Below are 12,029 nucleotides of genomic sequence, written 5' to 3'. Positions count from 1 at the left end.
AATGCCCAAAATGAATATGCGCTTGCACAAAATCCAATCGGTTTAGCACATTAACCAACAATAGGTTGCATATTCCCTGATCACACCCACAGACACGCTCAACGTCTGGATTTATAAAGCCTGAGTCATATGGTTATGCGTTGTGTCGCGCACTGACACCGGCGCACACTGGAAGAATAAATCAAAGAAGAAAACACTACACCTACAGCAATGCATCAACTCACAGTATGAGCAGCCATATATTTCCACTCGAAGGCCAATGCGTCCCTCCTCGCTCCACTCCAGGGGTATAAAACGAAGGTAGCGGGCTAGGATGGGGTGTTGCAGCTCGTAGCGTACCACACTCTCACTGTTGGTGTTCCCTGGAAAAGACTGAAAAATAACACAAAAATGTGTATCTTGTTAGAAATGTCACCACATAGTTTCATCCCGCATTGTAACCTTCTCTTCTCTTCTCTTCTCTTCTCTTCTCTTCTCTTCTCTTCTCTTCTCTTCTCTTCTCTTCTCTTCTCTTCTCTTCTCTTCTCTTCTCTTCTCTTCTTTAATTTACTCTTATAAATGGATAGTTTTGGTGCTTGATTCTGATTGGCTGAGGCGTTGTAAAACACTCTATAAACACACACCTCGATCGCATATCAGTATTATTTCACCAACAGAGTATTAATGGCTGTATTACCATTCACAATTTTGCTTTTGCTAAGATGTCTGTGGAAGAAGAGTGCTCTTTTTGGTTCACTTGACATCCTAAGAAGAAAGAAAGTAATAGCCAGCACTCCGAAATCCTAATTCATGGATGCACCCGGCAAACTGCATTATATACAGACTGAGTGTGCTGGTTTTTGTTTTCACTTGACATCCTACTTATGTGCACGGTTTCACAACAAAAACAAGGCAGATATGGCGTACCATACAGTTAGCATAGCTAATTCTTTGTTTGTGCAGGCAGTCAGCAACAGTTTTCTTGTAGACAAAATATATTTGAATTGGGATATGTGTATGATGTTCAACAAACGTTTTGGCTATCAAGCCTCATCAGTGTGTCACACACTGACAAAGGCTGGATAGCCAAAACATTTGTTGTTAAGGAATGGAGAAATAAAAGTAAATAAACTTTGATCCTGTCATTCTGAGTGTGACCCTTCGCCTGTTGTTGTTTGTTATGTTTTCTGAGAACAACGCACCAGAAGAGTCAGAGCGTGGTGGTAACAAACACAGTTTGTTTATGATTTTCACGCCATATTTAGGTTCCTAAATATTGCAACATGACAATCATAAACATATCCCAATTAAAATAGTTCCAGAGTGAGAGTCATTTTAACTGAAAGTAATGAGCCATGTGCCTTACAATGATTTTAGAACAGCTACGGGGGTTGTAGGCACTCGGCTCTGCTTAGCTGTTTAAAATTCTCTGCAAACAACAGCCTCTTGGGGCTTGTTGCTTTATTTTATACTTTAGATGTGATTACAGTAGATTTGATTACATCAGATGACCACATACCCAGATATTTCCGTCCTGTAGATAAGGCCTCCAGTTCCTGCCCGTGTCGCTGTAAAGCAGACGGTACTGGCTGGTCCAGTCAGTGCTGCTGTATCGGCCCTGTGTTGCCACAGCCACCACCTCCTTCCTGGAACCCAGGTCCACCTGTAGCCACTGGTAACGGTCCATGTCCAAGGGTGACCAGCCCCCAGCACCTGAATGATGTCGTATGTGATATATGACACCGTCACTATTGTAAAAACAAGAAAGAATGACATAGATGTCATGTCGGACGGCGCGTTGGCAGTGGCTGGATGTTTTTCGGATGCAGGTTTGTCAGGGCAGGCTATGTTAAGTGAAGATAAAGAATAGTTCAAATAGATGAGTTGTGGCTAGATGTTTTTTATTGAAATAGCAGAGCAGTTACATTGTACAGGTGTTGATGGCTCATGAAAGTAGAAGTACACTATTAGTTGAACAGATACATTTTTGCAAAACAATGAGAAGTATGGAAGTAAGACATGGTTGATGTTATACGACGTGAATTGATGAATGAATACAGCAATATATTATTGAAATAGCAGCGCAGTTACATTGTACAGGTGTTGTTGGCTCATGAAAGTAGCAGTACATTATTAGTCGCAAGATAGATTTGTGTACATTACATTACATTACAGTCATTTAGCAGACGCTTTTATCCAAAGCGATGTGTAAAAGCAAGGGGAGTACTGGAGTAAGACATGTTTAGTTGCATACGACAGATTTCAGCAATGTTAAGGTGGTTGGGGTTGTGCAAGTTAGGGTAAAGGCTTCATTCTTGTTTTGTGAGTGTAATGGAAATGGGTTCATGGTCAGAGTAGTAGCAAGTGTGGATTTGGATGTTTGTGCAGGTGTATTGTGGAGTTAAACGGATGTATATTTGATCGAGGCATCTGCCGTCCATTTGTGTAGATGTAGGTGGTAGTATGGCAGGTTGGAAGTTGTGGTGATGTAAGAGTTGCTTGAGTGGATGGTTTGGCTGTTGTCTTTGGCAGAAATTGAGATCTCCCATGAGAATGTGGGCTTTGGTGTGGTCTTGGATGAAGTCGGCAAAGGTATGTAAGAAATGTGCGTGAGTTTGTGTTGAGCTATAGATGTTTGTCACAATTAAGTCATGAGATGAAATGGAGGTGATTTGGAAAGTGTCATGTGTGGTGTGTTTTAACAAGGTGAAGTCTGGCGGAAAGTATGTTGCGATGCCTTTGCCACGGCCTGCGTTATTGAAGTGTTGTTGTTTGTGGTGTAGTGTGTAAGGGAGTGTTGATTGTGGAGTTGTTGGGAGCCAGGTTTCTTGTAACAAAAGGAGCTGTGCAGACATGAGCTCATAATGGGCTTTTATGTCTTGTATGTGGGCTGGGAGTGAGCGTACATTTAAGGACATTATTTGAATCATGGAAGGTGTGCTATGTTGTTGTTGGGTGATGTCAATGTGTTCAAGTCTGTTGTGTTCTGTATGTGCAGAGGGCCATGGTTTAAGTAGGTCTTTATTTTGTGGAAGTGATTCTAAAATGAATAGTTGTGAGATGCACTGTACGCGTGAGAGCATAACATATGGCATTGAATGTTCAAGCCAACAGTTGAAGTCAAGGATCAGTGGGTTTGGTTTTGTAACAGTGTGGCCTTGGATTTTGTGGGCAGTTGTTGCCCATGCAAGTTACAACAACAATATGGCTTTTCTAGCTACTTCACTTATATTGTACTTTCACCGAAAACTTTCACCTGAAAACGTTCACATATATCATATTATTCAACATACATTAGCCACTTGAATGCTACTCTATACATTATGGCTATTTGAAAAGTGCCGTCGATTTTGTACAACTGCTATTTCATACATTTTAATACTTCTCCACTTTACATGAGTATTTTCAAATACCTGCACTGTTCTACTCCACTACATCTCAGAGGCAAATAATGTACTTGTATTGCAAACTTTCAAATATACATCTATTATGTCACATACGCTTACAGCCACTTTAATCCTATTTTATACATAGTTATTTGAAAATAGCCGTCATACTTGTACATTTGCCACTTTAACATCATTATTGTAAAATCGTAGCCAGATTGCGAAGTACATCACACGTTTATTTACCATATGTGTTGTGTTACAAACTCATATGAGTTGTTGTCAGTTTGTGTCTTTGGGTGGTGTGTGTGAGGGAGGGGGAGGGGGGGCTGGGGCAACTTTCTCTGTTCATCGCCGAAGTCATTGCTGATTGGTTGTCATGTAATGGAGGGGACGTAACGCAATGCTCGTCGTATAAGCGGGGTATGCATATACACCTATTCCAGGAACTATACGCACGCACACACACACACGATCAACGTTGACATTATCATTTCGTAGTTAAACCAGCTATAATGGCGTCTGCTAAACGTGATACATGGCCGTTTCCTCAGTTCAACATGGCCGCTGCTGAGGCCGACAGATTCAACGACAAATTCAAAGAAGTCAGCGGTGATGCGTCGAGGCTTTTGGTAAGTAGGTTATAGCCTAGTAGGCGTTATTGTGCCGTTATGTTCATCGCTGATATAGTCTTTTGGAGAGTGGGCCTACACTTGTGTCACTGTAGCTATAAACACGGACAGTGTGAAATGTTGCAAAAGGCAGATGGCCAGGTTACTATATGTACTCTTAGTCTTTTGGAGAGTGGGCCTACACTTGTGTCACTGTAGCTATAAACATGGACAGTGTGAAATGTTGCAAAAGGCAGATGGACAGGTTACTATATGTACTCATCGATTGTGTGTGTGTGTGTGTGTGTGTGTGTAGTACTGCTAACATGGATGGATGTTTGGGATATGCTAAACGTGTGAAATGTAGGGTTTGCATACGTCCGCCCTATGGCGTTACTTCCTCTAACATGTCTATTTCGTTCTGTGTAGAACGCATGTCACCAGCACCAACCACACCAAGATTCACCACGAGCCTTGGCAAGCCTTGCCTATAATTACTGCCAGACGGTCTTGGAGTTTGCAGACCGTCCTAGCCCTTTGCCACACAGCGCGGATTTTGCCAATGAGACGGCCCTGGTCCGCCAACATCTGCAAGCACTGGATTGCCGTGTCAAGCTGGCGCAGCGTGCAGTCAAAGATTCACATGACACAGTGGCAGCCTTACGCCAGCAGCTGGCCGTCCTACAGGGGCGTAACTCAATGGCTTGTGAAGGTGTGTTGCATTCCATAAATATTCATGTTGCATGTACACAATCTGTTTTCTGTGCATAGCGTCCACAAACATGTGTTGTCTATTTTGCACATGTCACAATATATGTCACGGTGGGTGCAGATTTGGACATCAACTCGCTCATACTGAGAAACAGTACAAAAAAACAGTAGGCCCTACACAAAAAAAACAACTCTTTGGGTGGTGTATGAGGTAGGGGGAGACGGGGGTAACTTGCTCTGTATTTTTTTAAACACATTTTTCGCACATTTTCCACCACTGGGGGAAAAAAATCTTCCTATATGTAGCCTATAATAGCCATAGGACTGTAGTGCTGCGATAAGGAGCAACCCTTTCATGTGATGTTGCGTCTTGCCATGCCTATTATGTGGCTATATACTAATCACTGCAACACAAGTAGTTTCGCTGTAGTTCACACGTCTATGTACCTATTTTGTGTTTGTATTGTACCACATTCATGAGTTGTACATGCTAATGTGTTAATGAATTGCTCATGTGTGACTTTGATGTATCCATACAGATGTTCAAATGCAGGAGGACGTGGACGTCGCTGGACAAGAATAGCACTCTGACGTGCTGTTGTGTGCTGTGTGGCCATGTTGTGCTTTGGTGTGTGTGTGTTGTTGTGTTATGCCTTGTAAAACATTCTGTTGTGTGTGTGTGTGTAAAACATTGTGTGGTGTGAAATTTCAATAAAAATGCATGTAAAACCTGTGTCCTACTCAATTCCTCTGGACTTGTAAATCCATTATCAATTGTGCAGGAGTGCTTCAGGCACCCTGCAGTTTTCTGAGGACCCAATTTGCACTTTAGTTGAGGCTCCTGTTTGGGCACTCCCAGTAAAAGAGGACCCCAGTTGTTTACAGTTTACAGTTGTTCAACCCCTCTGAACATACAGTTCTCTTTTAAAAACAAATTGTCACTATCTCTCTCTCTATATACAGACACACACACATATATATATATATATATATATATATATATATATATATATATATATATATATATATATATATATATATATATATATATATATATATATATATATAGCAGGAGGCTGCGTTAATGACTATTTACCAATGGACCGAATGCCCCCGCCCTCCCCCAGGTAAAAAGCACTAAATAACGATAGAAACATGTTTTTTTTTAAACACTCATCTTTGAATTATTATCATTACAAACTAATAAAATAATCCTTGTTGTGAAAAAAAACAAAGTAGTCCTTTAAAGTATCAAAAGTACAGGCCTACTACAATTTCTGCAATTATCAGATTAACAAGCTCACAGTTATTTTCAAATAGCCTATGTATAAAATGAAAATTAGATACATGTTTCATAATATCATAATTTCTATCTGAAAAGTAACTAGTAAGAAAGCTTTCAAGTAGTTGTAGTGGAGTAGTATTATTGGAAGTGGGAAATACTCAAGTAAAGTACAACAACCTGAAAATTGTACTTGTACAGTAAATGTATTTAGTTACTTTCCAATTCCACCACTGTATTTTAGCATACTTCAGTGGTGGAAAATGTACTCACATGTTTTACTTGAGTACAAGTATCAGTACTACATGGTAGAAGTACTCTGTTTTGTGTGTGTGTGTGTGTGTGTGTGTGTGTGTGTGTGTGTGTGTGTGTGTGTGTGTGTGTGTGTGTGTGTGTGTGTGTGTGTGTGTGTGTGTGTGTGTGTGTGTGTGTGTGTGTGTGTGTGTGTGTGTGTGTGTGTAATTTGTAGATAGGGACAACACTAGTTGTCGATGCAAACATAACACTTCAGATCCCTTTTAGTTAGCGCATAGCAGTGACATATGGTGCCTTTTTGCCTTGAATAGTCATGAAAGGCAGAGTGACATGGTTTGTTTTTCGCCTTGAAAACAATGAAAGCCATCCAATGTTGCTATAGTCAGTATGCCTAAATTGTATGTCTTTCATTCACGTTTCCCCATTCAGACAGTATGGCATGAATACAGTCTCAAAGGGGAAACGTTTTTATTGTATTAGGACTCATATATATTATATATACATATTTTTAGTGTAAGTAGTTGTAGTGGAGTATTATTGGAAGTGGGAAAACTCAAGTAAAGTACAACAACCTGAAAATTGTACTTGTACAGTAAATGTATTTAGTTACTTTCCAATTCCACCACTGTATTTTAGCATACTTCAGTGGTGGAAAATGTACTCACATGTTTTACTTGAGTACAAGTATCAGTACTACATGGTAGAAGTACTCTGTTTTGTGTGTGTGTGTGTGTGTGTGTGTGTGTGTGTGTGTGTGTGTGTGTGTGTGTGTGTGTGTGTGTGTGTGTAGATAGGGACAACACTAGTTGTCGATGCAAACATAACACTTCAGATCCCTTTTAGTTAGCGCATAGCAGTGACATATGGTGCCTTTTTGCCTTGAATAGTCATGAAAGGCAGAGTGACATGGTTTGTTTTTCGCCTTGAAAACAATGAAAGCCATCCAATGTTGCTATAGTCAGTATGCCTAAATTGTATGTCTTTCATTCACGTTTCCCCATTCAGACAGTATGGCATGAATACAGTCTCAAAGGGGAAACGTTTTTATTGTATTAGGACTCATATATATTATATATACATATTTTTAGTGTTTTAGTATTGTGTGGTTATTTTGTGCTGCACCACTATAGGCTATAAAGATATCCATTTAGTTTACTCGTTTTGAATCAAACCTGCACTAATTTGACTTGTGATTAAAAAAAGCCATACAAAAAATACAGCAATTCATTGGTGTGAAAAATAAGTAATGTACTTTTACGTGTACTTAAGTATTTTTTTAAAAGTATTTACTCTTGATTACTTAAGTATATTTAAAAGCAAGTACTTTTTTACTCTTACTTGAGTAACATTTTGACTGAGCTACTTTTACTTTTAGTGGAGTAAATTTAAGCAGGAAGTACACCTCTGCTTATTATGCACGGGCGTCGAATGAAATAACGGCTCTATTGTTAAGTAGTTAATGTGTGAATTACTTTGAAACTAATGGCCAGTGGTCAGTATCACCTGCTTATGTAGGGCTTCTAGCGCCACCCAGTGGGTGTTCGTATTGAGCGCAGGACTGTGTGATTTATGGTTAATGCGACGTCACGTCCGGTTTGCGAGTTTTATTTTATTTACTTTCTGTATTTTGGCGGATTAGCGTGTGCATCTGTATGAGGAACGTGTTGCCTAAGTGACTGAGTGATTTCTATGTTTACTGTGTAATTTTCAGAGGGATAATCTTAACTCTATGGGGATAATATATACAGCAGTAACGATGTGGACTGCGCATGCGTCTGTGTGACGACTTCCGGTTTAGTTCCGGTGTAGTTGTAACTGCGACATTCATTTAGCCATGAATATTTTTTTGTCAGTTCCTTATGTCAGTCCGTTTAACACAATGTTACAATATACGTTTACACAATATAGTCATGTATAGGTCTTGGATTGACTAGTGTAATTTGGTGAGTCTGTGATCGATTGCTGTGGTCCTCAAGCCAGAACACTTTACGTCACATTTGATCTTGCGCGTGCGTACATAGTTGTTTTCGTCAACGACAGACAACGCAACGATTAGCGTAGATGGTTGGTATGATGAATATGCATGAATAATGGTTATTACTCAATGGGATAAACTCTTTCATTGTATTCGTATATGTTGCTTATATATCTATGTATGTTGTCGTATGATTGACGTTATTTTCTTTTCGAGTGTTTCTGTGTATTATGCAGTTCATCTACATCTAATGTGGAGACCCAACGCTAAGCTAATGTGTCTACTGCTATTTCAAGGCCTGGCAGAGAATAACGCTTCGTTTGTCGTAGTTTAGATTTGTGTTGTGAGCTGCACGTCTGCTATTTGCAAACATTTTTGTACTTTGGGTACTGTAAGCACATTTTAATACTAATAGTTTTACTGAAGCACATTTAATTCCGGATCCTTCCTCATAATACAGTACTTCTACATCGCAGTATTGATACTTTTACTTAAGTAAAACATTCGATCACTTCTTTCCACCATGCCATTTCATTTGTATTTGAATCACGTCAGCTTGCAATGCAATTCATAGCTAAAGATGTATAAACCTGTGTGATATAGTGATGTTATAGAGTACTTCTAACTATAGAGTACTGCTAACTGGGAAAGCAGTCAGCCCACACCATGCCATTTAATTTCTATTTGAATCACCTCAGTTTGCAATGCAATTCATAGCTAAAGGTGTATAAACCTGTGTGACGTTTTATAGAGTACTGCTAACTATTGTACTGCTAACTGGGAAAGCAGCCAGTCCAGCAGGGGCCATTCACACACTCTCTATGTTGTCTTGACAATGACGTTGACTCTAGTACCCCAGATGCGATGTTACAAGCAGCTGACCTGAACGTTGTGGTTGTCCTATGCTTATGCTATGCTAAACAAGTTAAACAACACATATACAGTAACGTAAAAAGGAATACATAGGACAAGAAATTAATGTATATACTATTGCTATAAAACAACAAATGTAGCCTACATGTTTAAGCATACAGATGCCTTAACTATGTCCATGTGTATGATGCGACAGATTGAATAGCATATTATTGACTTCATTGATGCCTTATTGTTGTTGTAATGTGTGAACAAGATGGCGCTCAAATATTGTACATTTACATTGAAGAATGTCAGCTTGTATGTAATTGTAATTGTGCTGAGACAGAGTGATTCACTCACACGGTTATTGTTATTTACCATGCTCGAGCTGTATACAGCCTTCAACTCCAGTCTGCAAATCAGCCCAGTGATCTACAGGAACCACATCTCGTGGCCCACTACCCACTACCCACGACCTGCGCCCCAGACCTTCACTTCAGTTCAACATTGGGCATAAAAAACCATGATTTCATAAGAGTGCGGGGCTCACACTGAAATGTACAAATTAGCTCAGCTCTTATAGCATGGCTACACGCTATACAGCAGTTGCGTGGGGGTACTGCGTCGTTGGTTTGAGTCATTAGATGACATTGTTATGTTTGTCATATGTTTTGCTCCATGTAAATTTGATTCGTATTATGACTGTTTTCATTGCCCACATTCCATTTCCTAAAGCCAATTTACAAGCTCTGATCTATCGCGTTTAGGAGTTCTCCTAACGCTGCCATGACCAATGACTAAATTAGTACAACTAGCTAACAAACATGTATCTGTTTTATTTAGATTAATTATGTGTGGCAATGTTTAAAATAAATGACGCACTATTTGAAAAGTAATGTGTACATGTGTCTGAAAAAGGTGCGTCTGCAATGAATTACATCAACAATGTTAAAAGGCAACTGCAAAAACAAACTTCCAAATGTATAATCATTTGAAAATAGCAGATCTACAAGCTCAATGCTTGTAGATCGGCTATTTTCAAATGGCCGAAATGTATGGGCTGAAGTGGTTACTGTATGTTTTGTAATGAAAATCTACAAAGTAACCACTGTAAGTCAACGTCACATGAAGATGTGTGTTTTTAAAAACAAGGTACATTTACAGGTTACTATGTGTATAAAAAAGGAAACTCATCAGGCTCAAAGAGGAGTAAAATGATCGCTGCCCATCCATATTGTAATGTCATCATTAACATGTGAGGCAACTGGTGACCTGAGCCATCATCAGGATTCGGTTATATTTGCATTGAATGAAAGCACACTGCATAATGATAGAATGGCCTATGCATTTTAGCCATGTGAAACAATGCGGTTCTATTTGCATGTAATCATTTTATGTTGAAAGACTATGTATTTTATTTGAAAACATGTACAGCTTAATATGTACATAAAAAGGGAACGTAATACTGTATCTACAGAGCATTACCTCATGTCTGCTTTTACTACTCAAAAGGGTACAATGAAAACATTTTTCAGAACCACGCTGCTGCCCAAAGCAGAAAGCACAATACAACAATACAACCAGAATCTTCAATAGATCAATTTCTATGTACTAAGATCACTGTGCAGGAATATACACAATGCTTAGTCTTTAGGGTGGTTGTGTTCCGTTTGATATCCTTCTCTTATCACACCAACTCACAAATCTTGCTGCTGTGTTTGGAATATACACAATGCTTAGTCTTTAGGGTGGTTGTGTTCCGTTTGATATCCTTCTCTTATCACACCAACTCACGAATCTTGCTGCTGTGTTTGCACATTGTTGTACTTCGCCCAGCAGATATGGGAGTTTTTTGACATTGGTCATGTTTTCAAAATCTCCGTATGTGGTTGTAACCAAAAATGAAATCGGGGCTTCATTGTGGCGTAAATAGATTCAACTCGACACTTATTAATGTTTTGGTGCATTCTAATTTAATACAAAATTCTGATGCCTCCATAGTCTGTCTACCTCTCTGCAGAGTGTGACGGCATGAAAAGCTCAGTGTGTAGAGGGGTGGGCGGGGCTTTAGGCTGCGTGGACACTTCACATGTTCAGACCTGAGAGGGGGCGTGAGAGGGGGCGTCCCCCTGCATGAAGCCAAGTTGCAGCAACCAATCGGTGGCAACGAAGCAATGACGACGCGTTCCAGACCCTTTTTTAGCAAGACCGCCCACTTTTTCCCACAAACAGAGAGTCCCTGACCAAATCACGCCCCGTTACGCCCCTTTTTCGCCTAAGCCACCTCCTCTCTTTATATACCTCGAGAGGTTAACTCCCACATGATCACTTGCCTTTCATCTCTGTCTATAGAGGACGGCTCGCTTCGCTTGAGCCGTCCTAAAAACTTCACACTACATTTCATATTGTGTTATAATCCTGATGATTCTTATTGAGTGATAAAGTTAGATTACTAAGCCACCCGTCCACTCACTGACTTCATCTCACAAATGATATAGCTTTTTATTTATATAACGATATGCTTATATGTTTCTATTATCTATTACCTTTGCATGCATGCATACATACAAACAAAGGTACATATACAAATAGCTGACAAACAGGAAGACTGACACACATGTACACTATATGAAAACAACAGATACATACCTCCCCTCCTGTTGAGTTTGGCATAACCGGCTCCATAGCTTCCACCATACAATGTTGAGGCGCTGAAAGAGCTGTAGGGTAGAGGGGTGGCTAGGCTTTCCTCACATTTACCTGGACAGAGAAGGGGGAAGAGATTGTATTGTGAAATATAGTGGATAACATCTTCTTAAACCCTCTAGACATAGTAAAAGTTGGCTCTGTACTTGAATTTAATTGGCAGATACATGTATGTACTGTGAACTACCTATTTCTTCCCTTGGCGTGACAATAAAACTGAAACAGCCTTGTCTGTTGGGTGTGTGTGAAAGTTAATCATAGACAGGCAA

The 12,029-nt window shown here is 39.7% G+C and overlaps 1 protein-coding gene across 1 annotated transcript in view; it reads right to left on the bottom strand.

Moving 5' to 3' along the window:
• LOC311045030 (contactin-associated protein-like 2) overlaps positions 1–12,029 on the bottom strand; it is a gene marked incomplete at both ends in the record, with an annotated part of 62,117 nt that overhangs the window by 38,377 nt on the left and 11,711 nt on the right. The window contains 3 exons of the mRNA XM_084056841.1: positions 225–372; positions 1,499–1,692; positions 11,704–11,814. Of these exons, the coding sequence (XP_083912967.1) occupies positions 225–372; positions 1,499–1,692; positions 11,704–11,814 (453 nt within the window). The remainder of the gene's footprint in view (positions 1–224; positions 373–1,498; positions 1,693–11,703; positions 11,815–12,029) is intronic.

The sequence above is a fragment of the Gymnoscopelus microlampas genome (genome assembly GCF_963454915.1).
Source record: "Gymnoscopelus microlampas genome assembly, chromosome: 5".
In the NCBI taxonomy this organism is placed as follows: domain Eukaryota; kingdom Metazoa; phylum Chordata; class Actinopteri; order Myctophiformes; family Myctophidae; genus Gymnoscopelus; species Gymnoscopelus microlampas.
Note: the sequence above shows the minus strand (reverse complement) of the source record. Positions and strands in the feature narration are given on the sequence as shown.